We start from the raw sequence: 18,905 nt of genomic DNA, 5'->3' as shown, positions 1-18,905 counted from the left end.
CGCAGCTGAGACCGCTCCTGGGGAACCGGCAGTACATCAGGAAATTCTACGCAGGTAAAGAGAAATGGGCCTTTTCCTTCCTATTAGGAAGATACCTAGCTGCTGGCATTTCCAAGCCACGTGGGAGTGAGGGGGGATGGCAGAAAAGGTGGTTTGCGTGTGAGTAACCGGCGCTGTCAAACCACGCGGCTGAGAGGGACTCCCCCGAGCAGCAGTTTTCTCTCCCCAGACACTGCCTTCCTGCTCAGTGACGCCCACGTCACGGCCATGCTGCAGTGCCTGGAGGCTGTCGAGCAGAACAACCCCAGGCTTCTGGCTCAGATCGACACCTCCATGGTGAGTTGAGGTCCCAGCTTTTCCATCTGGCTCTCTCCAGACACCGGCTGGCTGTGGCTGCTTGTGCGAGGTCTCATTCAGGGCACACGGGGCACTTGGACAAGGGGCTGGACTTGGAAGTAGCAAAAGGAGCTCCAAGAGGGGAGGAGAGCGGTGAACTGGTCCCTGCGCTGTCTGCGCGAGCCTGGCAGGGGTTGGGATGGGGGAGGTGGCTGTGTGGAGCCTGTAGTGAGGTACCTCGCTTCTGGCTGGCATCGAGGATTTGAGCATGAGGACCTGAGGACCAGTTCCTTGTCAGAGGCACCTCTAAAGCCCTCTCCAACAGGCCCAGGCTTCAGGGCCAGCAAGCAGAGCTGCTTGGTCATGAGGGACAGCCACTTTCAGAGGGGTCGAGCGGCACCCCAGGACACCTGGGTGCCCACTCCTGCTGGTGACGCCAGTGACCCCCCGTGCAGCCCTCTGCCAGCTGCCCCCTCCCCAGAGGAGGGAACAGTGACTGCTTTCTTTGCACAGAGCTCCCCAGAGGAAGGCAATTAATGAGGCTTCGTTAAATGGGGGCTGTGTTCTTTCAGCTGGCCGGCACGTCACTGCCATCCCTGTGCGCGTCAGGTCCTTCTGCTGGGACAAGAGAGATGTGTGACCATGATGCTGAAGGACAGGAGAGCCGTCTGCCTGGAGCGCTGGGCTGCCTGGATCGTTTCGCTGAGAGCCTGGTAATTTCCTGATAGGAGCCTGCCATGTAGCTGCGAACAAAAAGCCTCTTCCCTTCTGCACCGCGGTGTTTTTCCCTCCCCATACTCCTGCCCCCAGGGCCCCCCGCCCCCCGGGCCTGCCACATCCTTTGCTGGCTGGTGACCAGACGCTCGCAGGTCGATTCCTTTCCGTTGTTGCTCCTTTGATGCGTAGCTCTGTAAATGCTGATTTATTAATGACGCCACCTCTCTTCAGCTTACCAGGAAGAGTGACGGTCCACCTCCGGTGACCAAGAGTCAGAGCCTGACTGCCCTCCCCGCGTCCCCGAATGTCCCTTCTGCAGGCTGCATGCAGCAGCGCTGCTTTGGGTCCTTCTCCGGCCTCCACCATCCAGCCTCGTCTGGCCTCTCAGGTAATGAGGATGGGCTGGGAAGCTCAGGATAGACCCAGAAAAGACTCTGTCTTTTTGTCTGCTCTTGGATTTGTTGTGGTGGATGGGTGCGAGAAGATCTCTGCCCACGATGGGAGGGAGATCCCTGGCCTTTGCCCATGGTGGGTGGGCATGCCGGTGTGAAGCCACAAGCTTATTCCTGTAGGGTAGTCTGCTTATGCCGGGGTGTGTGACGTCCTGCTCCTGCCTCTGTCCAGATGGGAGACCAGCGAGCTCCTCCATCAGCTCCAGCACCAGCCAGCCCCAGGAGCGCTGCCCGTCCACCCGGTCCTCCTCCTTCAGCGAGGGCAGGTCCCCTCTGGAGCAGCCCGGTTCTGTCACCAGCTTCCATGTCCCCTCACCCAAAGACCCCTTCTCTCCGGCCAGCGAGATGAGCTCCAGCACCACCAGCCAGAGCGAAGACACTTGGACGGGGAGTCAGGATGATCCGCAGAGCGATGTTAACGATGGACCGGAGTACCTGGCCATCGGGAACTTGGGGCGCCGGGGCCGGGCATGCAGCAGTGCCAGCACCAACAGCACCAAGAGCAGTAGCTCCAAACTATTCTCCTCCAGCAGCTCCCAGAAGCTGGACTCAGTGTCATCCCTGGGGGAGCAGGGGGCAAGCGGAGGTGGAAGCAGGGGCCTGAGCCTGTTGCGCCGGTCCAGCTTCTCGGAGGGACAGTCATCAGCTCCGCAGGGCATCCTCAAGAAGAGCCACGTCCGCTCGCACTCCGACACCAACATGGCTTCGGGGAAGTTGCACGGTAATGGGGCAGCTTTTCGGGGATGGCTTTGGGGTGTGGAAGTCCATGGTACCAGGAGGCTGATGCTGGCCACCCCTTTGATTTCATGCATCAGGTCGGCGAGGGGAACAGTGGGCGAGCGGTTGTGAAATTTGGTCTTTGCCCTTAGCTTTCCTGCTCCGCACTGGAGTGATGGGCTGACATCTTGCTTCCCAGAATGCCCTGGCCTGGTCTGTTACTGGTATTGGCAGCTTTTACCAAAAACTTAGAAAATGGCAGCGATGCTGTGGCATTAGCTGTCCTGCTTCCCCACTGGCCTTGCCCGGCTGGGGCATGGGGCCAGGGCAGGGCACTGGGCTGGGGCCTGGGCTCATCCTACTGGTAGGATGTCATCCTAGTGGTAACCTGCTGGGTCCTCCTGTGCTCTTGAGTGGGTGAATGCATGTTGGGGGGGGAGAGTGGGATGTGAGGGGACAACCAGTTTGTGGGAGTCTGCCCCACCAGTGCTGCCTTCATGGGAGAAGTGGAGGTCTTTGCTGAGTAGTAACCAGTCTGTCTCTGTTTTCTCTCCCTTAACGCTGCCCTCCTCCTCCAATCTCTGCCCAGGAGGCCTCAGGGATATCACCATTATAATAGAAGATCCAGTGGCAGGTTTGGGAGCCAGTATAACAGCCCTTCATTAGTGATCATTGCATCAAGTTCAGGATTTCCATCAACCCATTAATGTCCATTCAGAAAACAAAAAAAAAAATCTTTCTTCCCTGTGTCCCAGCTGGTGCTTTGAAGCGTGGTCAGGTTTATGCATGCCACCTGACTGAAGATCCCAGCTTGGTTTTTGGGAGCAGTGGACCAGACCCAGAAAGGCGCCCAACTCCCCTGCATGGTGTTAGCGCTGGCCACCAAGTCCCGGAGCTGCGTCCCCTGCCCTTCCCTCCACCCCACTGCCTTGGGAGCCAGGAGAGGTTTTGTCTCTCATGTAGTGAGTAGGGGCTAGCAGCTAAGCAGGCGCGGGCTTGAACATCTTATTTTCCTTTCATTTAGTGGATCTGTGGCATGGGGAGGTTTGACGTTGGCCGAGTTCAGCTGTGTCCCAGCCAGCTGTACTTGCACCCACAGCCAGGACTCTTGGGTGCTCTTCTGGGCTCGGGGCAGGTTTCCCTCTGAGCAGAGGTGCTGAGGTGCTGCCATCCCTTTGCCCCACAGGCAGAAAGAGTCAGCAGCTCAAAAAAATTAGCTGTTTTCTTTTGCATCCATTGAACAGCAGCACTGGGTTTGTCGAGCTCACATCTGGGTGCTGAGGGCTCTGTGGCTGGGAGGGTTCTTTCCTGGAGGTGGTGGGTGTTCACACAGATGTGTACAGCCCTGTGTCCTGCTCCAGCAGAGGATGCCGAGCACTGCCTCGCTTTGCCCTTCATTAGTAGGCTCTGTTGTATGTGGCATCCCTCAGGCTGGTGATCATAAGGTGGTTTCTGTGCTGGTTTTCAGCAGGGTTGAGGTGGCTGCAGGATACCCTGGCAGGCTGCAGTGAGAGCCTCCCACCCCGACGGGTCTCCTTTGTCACCCAGCCTGTGAGGTGGTTTGGTCCCAAGCCCCATCCTGGTGGCTGCTGCTTCATGGTCTTGGCAGGGAAATGCTGGTGTTGGTGGGCTCTGGAGCCTCCAACCACATCAGGGTTATGGCACAAAGCTGGGAGCAAAGAGGAGTAGGAGGTTGAGAAGATGGGGTTACCCTTCTGTTGCGCTCGGGATATCGGGATGTCAGCTGGCGTCTGCTCCGTGTCCACACCCGTATGTTCCTGTCCTGCTCCAGTCGGGGTGTTTTCAGTCTCCTTCAGCAGTCCTCCGTCACCCAGCAGCTCCATCCAGGTGCTCCCCAGGGCTGTGGCTCTCTGTAGAGCACCATCCGTTGTTGGTCTCCGGTCAGGCCAGCTCTTGGCAGTCCCCACCGGCTCAGCCCGGCAGGGAGTTGCACCACAGTGCGTGCATGGGGCAGAGCCTTGCACACAGCCTGGGTAGGTCACCTTGAGCACTGCAGCCCTGGCTCCAGGGTTGTGTGCAGGGAACCCTGGCTTCTAGTTGAGCAAGAGCATGTCCTTCAGATGCCTCCTTCTGCTGTCGTCCAGGCTGCTTTGCAGGACTGGGAGCCCCACAGATCCCTCGGCTGCTCAGGTTTCCCCTTGTCTCCTGACTCTCTGCCCTGGGGGATAACTCTTCCCTTGGAGATGCTCCAGCAAGAAGAAGGTGCTGGCAGAGGCACTTGCTGGAGCCTGTTGTGTCCCCCAGCTCTGCTGGGGGTAAAGAGGGAATGCTTGGGACTCAACTGCTCCGTGGCTCTCATGAGCTTCTCTCCTTCTTTCCCGTTCTCCTCTCCTGCCTGAAATGCCCTTCTAGTTTTGTCCTCTCCTGGGCTTGCCCTCAACCATGGCATGGAGCAGGAAGATGTCCCTCCTTGCTTCCCATCCATTTGTGCCTGCCCATGTGATGCTGAGCACCTTTCATTTCACCCTGTGCAATCGCTGGGCGCCTCCAGGATACTGATGTGTGCCTGGTGTCGTCTTCCCTTCCAGAGTCCCACGGTGATGCAGGCAGAGGGAGAGGGCTGGTCTCCGCTTCCACCCAGAGCAGTGAACTGAGCACACCCAGCTCCCTCTACATGGAGTACGGTGAGTACAGCCAGCCGCAGCGGGGAAGCTCGCTCCTGGTCAGGCTCCTCCATCGGCTGCGGTGGCCTCAGCTTCTGGCACCTGCTTGTGGGATGCTGGTTGGGCACTGGCAGGGCTCCTTAGCATGAGGATAGCAGCAGGTCCCTCCCTCATATGCTTGTCTCTTGCTTTTCTAGACTCTGGACAGTACCTGAGCTCGGGGGAAGGGATGTTCAGAAGACCCTCGGAAGGGCAGTCCCTCATCAGCTACCTCTCTGAGCAGGACTTTGGCAGCTGTGCAGACCTGGAGAAGGTGAGGGAGGCAGCAGTAGCCTGTGTGCATTAGAGAACGTATCTTACTGCAGGTTCAGTGATAACTTCCCTCCGTGGGGAAGATAATCCCATAGTATTTCCTGCTATAGAGCTGTGCACAGAACTTCAAAGTTGAGTTCCTCAGTGGTGTCTGGCAGCCAGGATCTGCCCATCCAGCATATACACAGCAGCTTTGCAATGTTAGGGCTCCTCAGGGACATGTGCTGACTCCCCAGAGTGGATGTGTTGCACATCCTCTTAGTAGGAAGCCCCTTGTGTTTTTTGTGAGTATTCTGGTGCCCAAGAAGGCTTTAATTTCTAGGTCCTTGTGGAAGAGTGAGGTTTTGTGGGGTCGGCAGGGATTAAGGTCTTTCTACCACCCTCCATGAGTAATAAGCTCTTTCCTGTCACAGGTGGGGAGCAAGATTTTACCAAGCCTTCCTAGTTTCTCCATGGTAAAGCCTTGAATGCTTTTGCTCTTGCCTTGCAGGAGAATGCCCACTTCAGCATCTCAGAGTCCCTGATCGCTGCCATTGAGCTGATGAAATGCAACATGATGAGCCGGCAGCTGGAGGAGGAGGAGGAAGACAGCGACAAGGAGATCCAGGAGCTTAAACAAAAGATTCGCATTCGGCGCCAGCAGATCCGCACCAGGCACCTCTTCCCTACCTGCCAGGAGATGGGCTCAGACAGTGGGTGATGTGTTTTGGGCTCATCAGCTAGTGGGATATGGGTTTTCTGTCCGTTGCCTGTCCTTAGAGCATCCTGCCTTCCTGCCCGTTCGTGGGAAACAACCATATTGCTACCGAAGTGCTGCAGAGATTTGTGAAACTCTGCTGCTATGGAAGACCATAATGGGACTGATACTGTATGTTGATAAAAGTTGTGCGCTGCTGGCGCTGAGTTATGAAATGTAATTTCATTTTGAACTCATGGTGTTTTCCATCTTTGACCTCCATCCCTCCCTGCCCTGGCCATACCTGGCCATCAACTTCTCCCTTAGCTGTCAGTGACCCTTCAGACCACTTCCGTTGATGGCCTGTGTTGCATTTCTCCCAGGTCTTGTGGCGACAGACAGTGGGTCCCAGTTCAGCTCCCACGGCTCCATGCGGCTCTCTGACTCTGGCTCCGCAGAGGATGTGGAAGAGTACGAGATCCGAGGTAGGAGGGAATGGCTGTGTTGGCTTCTTGCGTAGAGACAGACTTCTCCTTGGTGTGGTTGTGTTGAGGTCAGTCCAGCTGAAGAAGAGCATGTCCCTCTGGCCTTCAGGATGGCTTTTCCCAAACAAATGGCTGAATTCTGAGCATCAACAGAGCAACCAGTTTCCCTCATACGGTGGCATGACTTTCCTTCGAAATCCTCTGTAATCCTCTAGCATTCAGTGCCTCTGGCTGGTAGGTGGTTTCCATTTCATTACCTGGTCCACATAGCAGCTATCACAGCTAGAGAGAGGTGGGAGAGCTGCCATCCTGCTCTCCTCCTCCCCAGGCAGAAGGAGCCATAGCTCTGACCGCTTATCTCTTGGGTGACAGTGGTGGGCGCTGCTCACATCCTGGCCTGTAATACCTGTAGTCTCTGCTCCTGGCAGCTTGAGTGGCTGAACTTATTGCCCCCAGGAGACCTGTCTAGGTCCCTGGGTGTCCCTTTCCTTCAGAGCCTTGTTCATCCTCCAAGGTGGATGACTGACCTCTCAGCAGTACCTCCATCTCACTGACTTTAAAAAGAAGATGGAGCAGTCCAGTCACCCGCTATAAACTTCTCATCTCTTGACTGTTGACAGCAAAACCCTCCTTTCAGTCCCCGAGGTCTAGATTTTGGGCTCAGTTTTGAAGCCCACGGAGGGGTGTGTGAATTCAGTTCTGGGCTTCTCTTGTGTGAGTGCTGCTCTTGTATTATGCCCTTTCTCTTTGGCCTGGCTGAAGCACTGAAGTCAACTGTTTTATCATCACCGTGTTATACAGATGGTAACGATGGATCTAACCTGATTCAAATGTCCAAGAACGGCCTCTCAGTGTCAATGGCTTCCTTGTTCTCAGGTAGTACCCCGCAGTGCTCCCCTGCGGCACGCGTGCGTGTGTGTGCAAGGTGTGTGTGTGTGTGTGTGCGCACGTGCACACTTCTCAGAAATCTGCCTAATTTAGGAACTGTGAACAGTATCATCCAGATGTCAGCAAGAAAAGCCGTGGCAGGATGATAGGGCAGGATGGAGCAGAGAGGAGGCAGAGGAGCTCTGCCGTGGGCTCCATCCCCCAGGGCGTTTTGCCATGCAGTATTTTGGGTATACCAAATGTGCCTGCTGTGGTGAAGACCTGTGTTGCCTGGGGTAGGGCTTGGCAGGGCAATGACACAGCTTTGTGGCACTGTAGCTGCTGAAGGCTGAGCCTGGGCTGGATGAGAACAGAGTCCTCTATAGTGTGGGGCCAGGTCTCCATCCCAGGTGCCTTGGGGAGTGTTGTCCTGCTTGACTTGGCAGAGCTGGTGTGCCGAAGCGCTGATCCAAACCATGGCCAACTTTTCCCATCCTGCTTAGACTTGCCTTGGAGAAGAATCCTTCCAGAAAGAAGTCCTGGAGGGAGAAGTAGTGAGAGCAGACAGGGCACAGGCAGTTTGTTCACGCTGGAGGCCCTGGGCACCGGGATCACATGCAGCCAGGTCTTGCTTAGTGTTTTTATTGTTTACAGTACTACTAGATAATCCTTCCAGTCTGCTGGCCACATTTAAATAACCTTCATGTGCTCCCTGTTTGCTTTAGCAAGGGAACAGCCTACGTGGGCTGCTGCTGATCTCTCCTGTCAGGTGTTCGGCGCCAGCGTGTTGCTCCTGCCGGAGATGCTGGTGCTCAGACTTCCCCGTCAGCCCTGCCGTGTCCTGTGTTTACAGACCAGGGTTTCGTCCAGGGGGGCTCATCCTAGCCTGAAGCTGGCAGACGGGGACTGGGGTTTGGGGGCTGTTCACAAGCCTCCTGGGGACTATCCCACCTGGTGATAGCATTGGCAGCAGAGGCGTTTTGGGCAGCTAACTGGAGGCTTTTGGGGATTGTCTGCAGTTAAGGTTGGGAAGCGAGCGGTGGCAGGATCCCCGTGCTAGCTCCCATGGGAGCCTAGGGTCAGATTTGGCTCCCTCTGCCATCCCTGAGACAATGCCAGTGCCTGAGTGTGCCGGCTCTGCTTCCCCACTGTGCTGCGTATGCCCTCCTGTTTGCTCATGTTCATCGTAGTCTAGGACCATGTGGCACCTTCCTGCACGGAGCCAAAGGCACCAGAGCATGGCAGGTATGCCTGGCTGGTGCCCTACGTGGTCGGGAGGCTACATTTGCGTGAATTCCCTGTTTTCTGCAGCTAGAAGTCTGTTCATGTGTTGTAGATATGCAGATTCCTTAGCATTAGGATGCTTTCCTGTGCCTGTTTCTAGCAATGGATGTCAAACAAGGAGGGTCAAGCATCCATGCTGAACTCCACTAGCGTGAGCCTGTAAATTTTCGGGCAGGACTGGGACTTGCCAGGGCAGCCCTGCTCTTCCTAGGGGAGCCGGCGGCTCAGGGGGTGGCACTCTTCGCTCAGCCGGGCTGTGATTCCCTTGGCCTCGTTGTGCGGTTGGTGCCTGGCCGGGATCGGATGGGCTCTGTGCAGGTCCGCGTAGGCGACCTGCTTGGGGTGGAGGAGCAGGGACCCCGAGCTGTGCCTGCCCTAGCCAGGCACTGGGCCACTGGGTCGGGGGGAGCTGCAAGCCTGTGTTTGGAGGTGGTGTGGTCACTGCAGACCCCGTTCCTAGAGCTCCCCAGAGGTACAAAACAGGAGACTTGCTGGGCTGAAGGTTGTGGCATTGGCCTCTCTTCTGCCCTGACCTGTAGTACTTTCCCCTTGCATGCCCTCCTCCCTTTTCTGGGAGTCTGTCTGCAATGAAGCAGGGTTTCTGCCTGCTTCTGCCTGCTTTGTATTGCTGGAAGAGTCTCCTAGGGTCCTTCCACCGTTGAGATTAATTCCCTGTCAGGGTTTAACCTGCCGGAGTGAAAGAAAGATGAGTGATGAAGGTACCAATGGGTACTGCCTGGTACCTGAGCTGGCACTGAGGAGGGCTGTTGGGCAGCTGATGGAGGGGTGGAGGGAGCCAGACCCCAGTGTCCTGCACCTTACCTTGGACCCCTCCTTCCTCAGGAGATGGGTCTGTGGCCTCTGCAGAGAGCTGGCCCCCGTGGCTGCCGGCTTGCTCTCTGCATGGATGCTGACGTGTCTCTGGAGTGCTGGGCTTAGGCTGCCAGCCCTGGCTGTGCAGTCGCTGACAAGCTGTGGCATGGCCACCGTCTGATCTTACAGGTGGCGGTCAAGTAGAGAGCATTAACATCCCATTGCTAATCCCCTGCAGCATCTATACTGCGTGTAGAGAGCTACTAAACCTTCTTGCTAACCTTGCTGTCCTGCCCTCCTAGCTCCTGTGTGCGTACTGTTTCAGGCCATGTCACTGCTAGGACTTGGTGTGTGACCTGTACCAGCAGCCACTTGTCTCCCCCAAGCCCCAGGCTCACTGTTTTCACAGCATCCCACCATGTCCTTCCCTTGTAACTCCGACAGGCGACTGATTAGACTGCACCTCTCCTTGCTGCTCAGTGCCACTGGTAGAAGTTGATGCTGTAGTTCACGTGCTTTTGAACAGCTTGATGAGTTTTACAGTGAAGCTTTGGTTTGAAATGAGTGTATCCCCCTGCCCTGCCCCATCTGCTCCACCTTGTCTGTTTGTGATACAGATGCAGACATCAAGAGGAACCCAGACTCCAGCAGGAAATCCTTTCTCTCCTCAGAGTCCATGTACGTCTTCGACTCATGGCGAGACATCTTGGTACCGAGTTCCCCTTCCTGCCCAACTCTGCTCTTCCATGTGCATCAGCTGCTGTTTGGCACTGGAGTGGACATCCCTCCCTCCCTCCCTCCAAACCTTTACTTAGCAGTGGGGCACTGGGTCCTAGTCTTAAATTTGGGAAGCAGCACCTGGGATGATCAGGATATTGACATGAGGTAGATATGATATGGACTGGTGTCAGGAGAGGTGCCCATACCTCCTAGCAGGTAAAAGGCTGGGGAGAGGACTTGGCACAGCCTGGAGCATCTGGACTGGCTGCTGGCTTGCTGCTGGCTCTGAGCCTCCCCTGCCTCCCCCCCTCTCAGCTGGGACGGCCTGTTAGACTACGTGGTGCTGCCACCTTCTCTCCAACCCTCGCTGCTGTGCTGTGACCCAGAGGTGGAAACGCTGGCACACAGCGATGCTCACAGACTCTCTGTGCAGTGCAGCAGCAGCTTAAACGTGAAGTGCTCAGTCCTTTCCTGGTACTCCCCTGTGTGGAGAGGTCGGGGCTGTGGGGCAGTGAATCACAACCTGTTTCAAGCATAGCTGCTGTGTTCGTGTTCTGAAAGCAAAACCTCTTTGGGATGCAGCGACCCCTCTGCTCGTTGGGTGAGATACAAAGCTGTGTCCATGCTAGGCAGCTTCTTGGGTAGGTTTGTACTGGGAGAGCAGTTATTTCTGGCTTGTACAGGCACTTTGCAGCTTCCTCTGCAAACAGGCACAGGTTTTGTTAAGTAAGATATGTTTTGCTTGCCTTTCTAAACAGTTCTTGTTGTGCCATTAGCCAGCTTTGCTTGGGGGCAGCTGCAAAGATAGAAATCAATCACGTATATCAATTTGAAGCCTGTGTAGCAGTGCAGAAATAAGGTACCAGAGTTGAAGGGAGAATCTTTGGCTTGAGCTGGGACCGGCATCAGGGCTTGTGAGAAGGGCACAGCTGTAAGACCCGGTACTAACCACTCCCTTTGCTGTCTAGATCCTACTCCTTCCTTAATTCCAACTCGGCGGAGGCCGTGGCCATGGGCTTGCTGAAGCAGTTTGAGGGCATGCAGCTCCCGGCTGCCTCTGAATTGGAGTGGCTGGTCCCTGAGCACGACGCCCCACAGAAGGTAGGGGTGTGAGTCCCCAGTCACAAATTGCATTTGATCTTCCCCGAACCCCTGGCATCAGCCCACTGCTGAGGGGCTTTGCTAGTCCTGATGATCCCTTTGTGGAGCTGGAGGAGGGGTTTCATCCAGGCTCCGGAGATGGGTGTAGCCAAGAGGGGCTCTGCCACTGCAGTGTCCTACAGCAGAGTGCCCGGATCGCTGGGGACATCCCTTCTCCAGCCCCCATTCAGCTGGAGCAGCAGCTTGGTGCCTGGCAGTTTTCCAGAGGGCTGCAGTTGCAGGTTTCTGACAAGGCAGCCAGTGCCTTGCCTTTGCAGTACCAGGCAGGGATCTGACCCTCTCGCCTGCCTCTCCCAGCTCCTGCCCATCCCTGACTCTCTGCCCATCTCTCCCGATGACGGAGAACATGCCGACATCTACAAGCTGAGGATTCGGGTGCGCGGAAATCTGGAGTGGGCCCCACCGCGACCACAGATCATCTTCAATGTTCACCCAGCCCCAACGTAAGGACCCGCGCGGCTGAGGGCTCTCTGGGGACATGCCCTGTCCAACCCTTTTCCATAAACACTAAGGTTGATTATCATCTCCTTCCCGCTTGATCACTGGGGCTTCCCGACTCTGAGCCTGGTAAATCCATGGTGGTCACCACCGGCAGCTGGTGCTGTGAGATGGAGCCAGTGCCTGTGGTCGGTGCCTTTGCACAACAGGGCTTTTCCCCTTGGATTTGTTGTCCACACTTAAGTGGCAAAGCATGTGGCCACCTCTGCCATCCAGACCTGTGCCAGTGCCCATCCTCTGGTGCCAGGTGCCTTCAGGGCTGGACTCATGCATGTTGTCTTCTGTCTCTGGGCAGGAGGAAGGTAGCCGTGGCCAAGCAGAATTACCGGTGTGCAGGCTGTGGCATCCGGACTGATCCTGGTGAGTGCTGGGACCCTGATCCATAGCTGGAGAGTGGGGAAGAACCTGTGAACAAGTGGGAAGACGCAGAGTGGGTGGGTGGTGGCAGAGCTTAGCAGAAGGTCACTGGGGAAATGGTGCGCTGCCTTTGCCAGCTCTGCTTGCACGTTGGTGTGCACCACCCACAGAGGAGCCTTCTTCTCCAGAAGATCATGGGGCTGGTGGAGGCAAAGAACAGCCAGCCTGTCCTTTGGAGGGCATTTCAGATGTTGACTCTTCCAAGGCAAAGTCATCTGTTGGGGGTCCTAAAGGTCCCAGCAGATTCTGCTCTGGGTACAGCTTTGACCAGCTCTGTTTCCTGAATGTGTAGGTAGATGTGGCTGCATGAGACTGGACTGTGGTCTCAAACGCTTTTGCAGTCGGTAGGGGTGTTTGCAGACCCCAGTGTTGAGCGGTCTGGGGCTGGAGGAGGTACTGGCAAAGCAGACTGCTTTGCTTGTTGGAAATGCTGAGCAACGTTGGGAGTCCAATATGTGGTTGGGCAGAGCCCGTGCCTCGGCTGACCTCCCTGTCTGCCGGGGTTTGGCCAGATTACATCAAGCGGCTGCGGTACTGTGAGTACCTGGGGAAGTATTTTTGCCAGTGCTGCCACGAGAACGCCCAGACGGTCATCCCCAGCCGCATCCTGCGCAAGTGGGACTTCAGCAAGTACTACGTGAGCAACTTCTCCAAAGACCTGCTGAGCAAGATCTGGAGTGACCCGCTCTTCAACGTGCAGGATATCAATCCTGCCCTGTACCGGAAAGTGAAGTCTCTCAACCAAGTGTGGGTAAGACCCTTTCCATACCTTCCTGAGTGGGGTTTGGGTGAGGTGGGTGGCTGCCAATTGTAAACCGTATCCCAGGGAAGCTGGGGAGAAGCGGATATTTCAGTTTTTGAGGCTTAAAAGCTCAGCACCGTGGGTTTCCATTCACCTCTTGTTCTTTGTCCAGTAACGTAGGAATTTCAGAAGGAATTTCTGCCTGGTGTCCAGCTGGGCTTCGGTTTATCTCCTGGAGCACATGACGATGGTTGTGCTCGCTTTGCCCTGCGTGGTGTAAACACTTCGGTAGCAGGGGAGCGGCAGCTGGGGAGCAGCCGTCGTTTCACCAGCGCAGGAAACGGGGCAGGCGTGCTTGGCCAAGGACCGTGCTCTGTTTACTGATTCTTGTGTCCCCCCTTCCTCTCCAGCTGCTGCGAATCCAGCTTTTCCACATGAAGAACATGTTTAAGACGTGCCGGCTAGCTAAAGAGTGAGTCCCAGGCTGTGAGATGAAGCTGTTTTGCTGTCCTGGATCTGTCCCGTGGCAGTTTGCAGTGGGGATCTGTGCAGCCTGTGCGATGAGCAACGTGGGGAGAGGGGAGTGGAGGGGGAGAAAAAGCAGAAGCAGTGGAGAGAGGGGGCTTAGTGGAGTAACTGTGCTCTGAGCTCTGGTTTCTCTGTCCTTGCAGCCTCCTAGACTCCTTCGATGCGGTGCCTGGCCACTTGACGGAGGATTTGCACCTTTATTCGCTGAGCGACCTCAGCGCCACGAAGAAAGGGGACCTGGTGCCTCGCCTGACGGAGCTCCTGAAGGCAGGCAGCCTGCACGTTGAGAAGTGCATGGTAAGGCCCCCTCGCCTGCCTCCTGCACTGCTCCGCACCCTCGGGAGCAGGCTTTGCTGCAAAGATAACCGATGGGTAGGCCTTTGACGTGCAGGGCAGCCACCAAATTAACTGATTCAATGCTAAATGCTCCTGCCTGCTTCAAGAGCTTCTACCTAGCACGTATGGGATCTTTGTTATCCCATTTTGGCTCTCCCCCAGCCCTGACACATGTTGATTCTGCCTTGTTGTGCTCCATGCTGGGGAAGGGCTGTCCCACATGATTAGAGCAGGGCACCATGTCCTGCTCCGCTCTACCTCCTGCCCTGCTTGCCAGGGAGATGAGGAGCATTTAGCTGCTTTTTCCTCACCTTTTCTCCTTCCAGCTGTGCCAAGCCAAAGGCTTCATCTGCGAGTTCTGCCAGAATGAGGGCGACATCATCTTCCCCTTTGAGCTCAACAAGTGCAGGACATGTGAAGGTGAGATGCTGGGGAGAAACAGGGAGGGGACAGACCCTGGGGCCACGAAGGTCTGCCTCCAGTTTGAGAGGCATTTGTGCTAGCAAGAGTTACAGAGCCAGAGCCAGCCAGACCAGAGTGCCTCTGTGCATGGCCTGTGTCTCTGAACCACGTTATTACAGCAGGTCAGCATTATAACGGTGTTTGGCCAGAGCTGCTGGCGCGGTAGAGTGTGTGGGTCCCTTCCTGAACCACACTGTGTGCTGCCTGCCCCGGCGGCAGCGGGCAGTCGGGTTGTGACTGCAACGAGTGGGTGTCTGGGAGCTCTGGCTTCCCTTCTGCTGTGGTTACGGGACAGGCTGCAGCCTGCACGCAGCTCCCCTGCCCCTGCTTGGATGGCTGGAGCTGACCTTGCAGAGCAGAGAGAGAGCCTGAAGGCTTTGTCTCTGTGCCCTTCCTGCCTGCCAAGAAATCCCTGGGCCCCTTCAGGAGTCATCCTCAATAATGCCCAGTACTAATGGCCAAGCAGAGCTTGTCCCTGCAGCTTAGGACCAACCTCTGAACTGGCTTGAAATGGCTCCTGACAACATGCAAGCCTTGGTTTGGCAGGTGCAATGCCAGAGAAAACTTGGGGCAGAGTCGCTGTTTCCTTGGAGAATCAGGAAAGTTTGGGGAGGGACCTTGTGCGGAGCAGGAAACGTCCCGCCTGTGCTCCCAAAGGCTTTGTAAGCCAGTGCAGGGTCCCAGTGGCGTGATTTCTTGCTGCTTCCAGAACGGTCCTGGACCCCTGCTTCTGGTGCTTTTTCTGACATCGCTTTGGTTTGAAATGTCCTCGTACACAAGCCTAGAGCATCCCTCTGGGGTGCGGAGTGTCAGGCAGTCTGTGTCAGCCTCTGACAGCTCTCAGCCATGTTCTCCCCTGCAGAGTGCAAAGCCTGCTACCACAAATGCTGCTTCAAATCCACTCACTGTCCCCGCTGCGAGCGGCTTCAAGCCCGGAGAGAGCTGCTGGCCAAGCAGAGCATGGAGTCCTACATCTCGGACTACGAAGACGAGCTGGAGCAGCCAGAGGCGGTGACAGCCACATGAGCATGTTGCAGCAGAGGAGCAGATCGTGGGTTTATTTACGTACGTGGTCTTTGTCACCAAAGGCTGAGCCACATGGACTGGAGATGAGGAGGACTGTCAGGAGGCCTGGAGCGCTGTCTCAAAGGGATCTGTTTTCTCCTGTGCGGTAGTGCTGGGCTGAGGAAGGGGCATCTTCCATCGTCTGGGTCTGCTCTAGGTACTGCTCACACTCCCCAATGCCTTTGCTTGGGCCCCTGCCTGTCCTGCAGGCAGAGCAGGGGCCTTTTCCGAGCAGTTGTTCATGCTGGACCGGGCAGGGCTGTGCTGCCAGTCCCCGTGCCCTGCTCCCAGGCAGGGTCCCCTGGGGGGTCAGCACTTTCTGCTCATCAGCTCTATACTAGGAAACTCTGGCCACGTCTGCTCCTTGGAGAGGAGAATCAGCTCTCCAAGTCCTCCGATCCCCTGTCCTGCTGCTGGGGGTTGTGTGCATGGAGGGAAGGTGGGGGTTGGGGGTTGGTTGTACATTTAACAGCTCCCTTTCTCAAATCTGGCTTGGGACACTGCTGGAGAGCAGTTGCTCTCCAGGATGAAAGCAGAGGAGGTGGCAGTGGTGAAAATGCCAGATTTCTGCCTCGCCTCTCTGTGTCATCTCTGCTGAGCTGCTTTCCCTGCCCTCCGCCCGCAGCCTGTGCTGCAGAGGGGCATTGCTCCCAGAGCAGCTGCACAAGGGGACCGGTGCTGCCGGACTTTTGGCGGAGGCAGGTCCCCATGGCCAGAGGATGCAGTAAGTGAGGTTTCCAACCCCGCTTCCTCCTCATGCTGCCAGTCTGTTGTCCTGATGGGACATGTCCTCCTTTAAGGGTGACATGGGACCTCACTCTGGTGGCACCAGGACCTGTCTTGCGTGCAGCTGCCTTCTGCAGAAACCTTCGGGATGCAGGTGAAGGCTCAGCCCTCCAGCCACATCCCCCAAGCCTCCGTCTCAGTTTGTTCTTTTAGGTTGGGTTTTTGTTTTTTAACCTGCTGGATTTGGTTTTATTTTTTTTAATTCAGTTATTTGTACTTTTAACTGTGTTCCCCCCCAAGGAGGTGCTGCTTGAAATGCCTCTTTAGGGGACATGCGATCTTCTTGGCACTCACCGGTAGAAAACCTTCAGGGCTGTCCTGCTCCTGGTTCCACACCCCTGGATGGGGCTGGCATTTGCCAGGTATCCTCTCTCCCAGCAGATCTCCTGTTCCCTTTGGGAGAGGAATCTCTGAGCCAGGCAAAGCCTTGAGGCTTCCCTGCTGCCGTGCAGCGGGATGGCCAGGCAGCCTGCTTGCGGTGGGGGGTGCACAGGGGAGAGGGGTTTGGCACTGGGGTGCTGCAAAGGGTTGGTCCCTCACCGATGCAGAGCTGCCCGCCACTACCGATGGTTCCGCGGGGTCGGACCCGGTGGTACAAGGTGACCTCTGTGCTCTGGGGCTAGCGGTCAGTCAAGGAGGTGCTTCTGCATCGCAGGGGGATGCTTGAGCCCATGGCATGGGTGAGTGTCCAGCACCACCTCAGCATGGGTGGGATGTGGGGTGGCAGTGGGGTGTTTGGAAGGATGGTGTGGCCTGTGTATGTGTGAGAATGGTGTTGAGGGACCGGGGAGCAGTACACTGGCAGAAAGCGTCTAGGGGCAATGGCTCTTGCAGTGCGTGCCCTGGCTCGAGGCTGGGATGTGGGCTGTCCCTGCGGGGGTGGCAGGGTTGGGGCAGGTGGGAGAGGCTGGGACCAGGAGAGGTGGCTGCAGGGCTTGGTCAGGGAGGGTGGCTGCAAGCCTCGCTGCTGGGGGCCAGGCTGCTGCATGGCAGCACCTCTCCCCTGCTCTGCAGCATCCTGACAAAGCCAGGTCTAGCCTGGGAAAGGGGGTTCAGCTCCCCACTTGCTCCCCTGGGGTTTTTTACTCCTCCTGTCTTACTTCTGCTTGTTTTCCCCATGGGAGCAGCTGCTCTCCCGCTCAGTCTCCATCTCTGCAAGCCCTGGGGCTGCCAGACGCTGGTCTGCCTTCGTCTTGCCTGTCCCCAATCCCAAGCTGAGCCCTCCCGCTGCTGCCCAGAGCTGGCACCCCCTTCCCTGGAGCTGCCTTAGCAGCACACCTCCATCCACCCTGTTTTGTTTGAAGCACTTTAATGTCATGGGACAGCAGCTGAGAGGCTGCCCGCATCCCTTTCTAGAAGCACTGAGTACATTTAGAGAAGAGGGAAGGGATTTTGGCTTACTTGTGGTTTTCACTCTCCACCATGGACTTTCTCTGGAAGCAGCGGGACTTGCAAACCCGGCAGAGGTCTCCAGGGCAGGATTGTGCCCAGCACTGACACTGCTGCCCAGCTCTGACCACTACGAGTAACACTGGAACTGGCCAAGGCAGTGAGCTCTTTGTAAGCGAGGGGCTGCCCTGGCCATCAACTGGAGCCCTCCCTACAGGACTATTGCACAGCATAGCAACGAAAATGCCGTCCCTAATAAACTAAGTTAATAAGGGGCCTGGTTGTGTTGTGGCATTGTTTCAGGTGGGGTAACGTTGTGTATCCCCCCCCCTTGGGGTCAGTGCTGCAGTGCCTCTTGGCCCCTAGGGCAGGGAGGGGTCGGGATGCACTAGCTGATGGCAGCGGGCATTGGGGGGGGACAACTTGTGCAACTAGTGCTGCATCGCTAGATGTCACTGGGAGGGGGTTATTGTCACCACCCCTTGACTAATCCATCTGGTTTAGGGCCTCCCCCTGCAAACTGCCTACTGGACTCGGGGCAGGAGGTACAAGCCACTGAGTAAGGGGCTCTCTGTAATGCCTGTCCCCTTCCTGAGCCTGCCTTTGCTGCTGGCAGAGGGGCCCAGGGGCATGGCCTTGGCTGCCCCATCCCTGCTTGCATCCCTGTGCCATGCAGCCCGCCTCTCCCCTCGCAGTGGTGTCATGCAGCACCCCATAAACACCATAGACACAGGAGATGATACAAACCGAAAACTTTAAAACAACTGTTGAAAGTTGTGTGTGCAAGCCCAGCACAGCGCTGGCTCTGCATGGAGCGAAGCAGGGCTTCCCTGCGGCTAGCACAGCATGAGGAGCCAGTTTCTGGGGCCTTTTCCCCAGAAAAGCCCTGCTCAGCCTAAATCTAAGCTGTGGTTAGCAGCAGCAAGGGTAGCTTGGGCTTGCTGCTGAGCATGGTGGTTGGAGAGAGGTTTCTGGCAGGCATGGGCACGCTGCCAGCTGTCCTGGTTTCAGCTGGGAGGGTTAAATTTCTTCTTAGTGCTGTGTTTTGGATTTAGTATGAGGAGAATGTTGATAACACACTGATGTTTTCAGTTGTTGGTAAGTGCCCTCCTAGTCCAAGGACAGCCCCCCTGCCTACTGACTGAGCTAGGTACACAAGATGGGAGGGAACATAATCCCTGGGGCTCCAGCAGCTGCCCCAGCGCAGCAGCTCAAGCAGGGGGTGATGGCAGAGCAAAGAAATGTGCAAAACCCTGGGGCTTGCCGCTGTTACAGCGAGCCCTCCAACAGAGCCCAGGGCGATCCCTGGCCGGGGTGTAAGGTGTGAGCTGGCACCTTGGCAAAGGCTCCGTCCCCAGCACGGAGGGACACGAGCAATCCCAAAGCATGCTGTGCCCATCACTGGGAGAGTGTGCGGGGAGCGTAGCGGCGCTCAAACTGGCCCACGTCAAACTTGCGCTTGCAGCCGGTGTAGTTCATGTAGCGGATCTTCCCGAAGATGGCCCTCTCTGCCCAGCC

The 18,905-nt window shown here is 56.5% G+C and overlaps 2 protein-coding genes across 2 annotated transcripts in view; one reads left to right on the top strand and one right to left on the bottom strand.

Annotated features, from left to right (window-relative positions):
* The window catches only part of KIAA0226 (KIAA0226 ortholog), an 18,753-nt gene extending 3,580 nt beyond the window's left edge, over positions 1-15,173 (top strand). The window contains exons 3-21 of the mRNA XM_009581665.1: positions 6-54; positions 230-336; positions 909-1,049; positions 1,285-1,441; positions 1,678-2,226; positions 2,812-2,856; positions 4,772-4,867; positions 5,044-5,159; positions 5,649-5,850; positions 6,218-6,319; positions 9,901-9,961; positions 10,972-11,104; positions 11,462-11,607; positions 11,958-12,022; positions 12,592-12,830; positions 13,232-13,293; positions 13,493-13,646; positions 14,012-14,105; positions 15,010-15,173. Of these exons, the coding sequence (XP_009579960.1) occupies positions 6-54; positions 230-336; positions 909-1,049; positions 1,285-1,441; positions 1,678-2,226; positions 2,812-2,856; positions 4,772-4,867; positions 5,044-5,159; positions 5,649-5,850; positions 6,218-6,319; positions 9,901-9,961; positions 10,972-11,104; positions 11,462-11,607; positions 11,958-12,022; positions 12,592-12,830; positions 13,232-13,293; positions 13,493-13,646; positions 14,012-14,105; positions 15,010-15,173 (2,682 nt within the window). The remainder of the gene's footprint in view (positions 1-5; positions 55-229; positions 337-908; positions 1,050-1,284; positions 1,442-1,677; positions 2,227-2,811; positions 2,857-4,771; positions 4,868-5,043; positions 5,160-5,648; positions 5,851-6,217; positions 6,320-9,900; positions 9,962-10,971; positions 11,105-11,461; positions 11,608-11,957; positions 12,023-12,591; positions 12,831-13,231; positions 13,294-13,492; positions 13,647-14,011; positions 14,106-15,009) is intronic.
* Positions 15,174-18,785: 3,612 nt separating this feature from the next.
* The window catches only part of LOC104079583 (deoxyribodipyrimidine photo-lyase-like), a gene marked incomplete at its 5' end in the record, with an annotated part of 2,893 nt that continues 2,773 nt past the window's right edge, over positions 18,786-18,905 (bottom strand). The window contains one exon of the mRNA XM_009581664.1: positions 18,786-18,905. This exon is cut by the window's right edge and continues 1 nt beyond it. Coding sequence (XP_009579959.1) covers positions 18,786-18,905 — 120 coding nt within the window.

This window comes from Fulmarus glacialis, unplaced genomic scaffold, assembly GCF_000690835.1.
Source record: "Fulmarus glacialis isolate BGI_N327 unplaced genomic scaffold, ASM69083v1 scaffold26217, whole genome shotgun sequence".
In the NCBI taxonomy this organism is placed as follows: Eukaryota; Metazoa; Chordata; class Aves; order Procellariiformes; family Procellariidae; genus Fulmarus; species Fulmarus glacialis.
The sequence above is the reverse complement of the archived record's forward strand: the minus strand, read 5'-3'. Positions and strand labels throughout refer to the sequence as shown.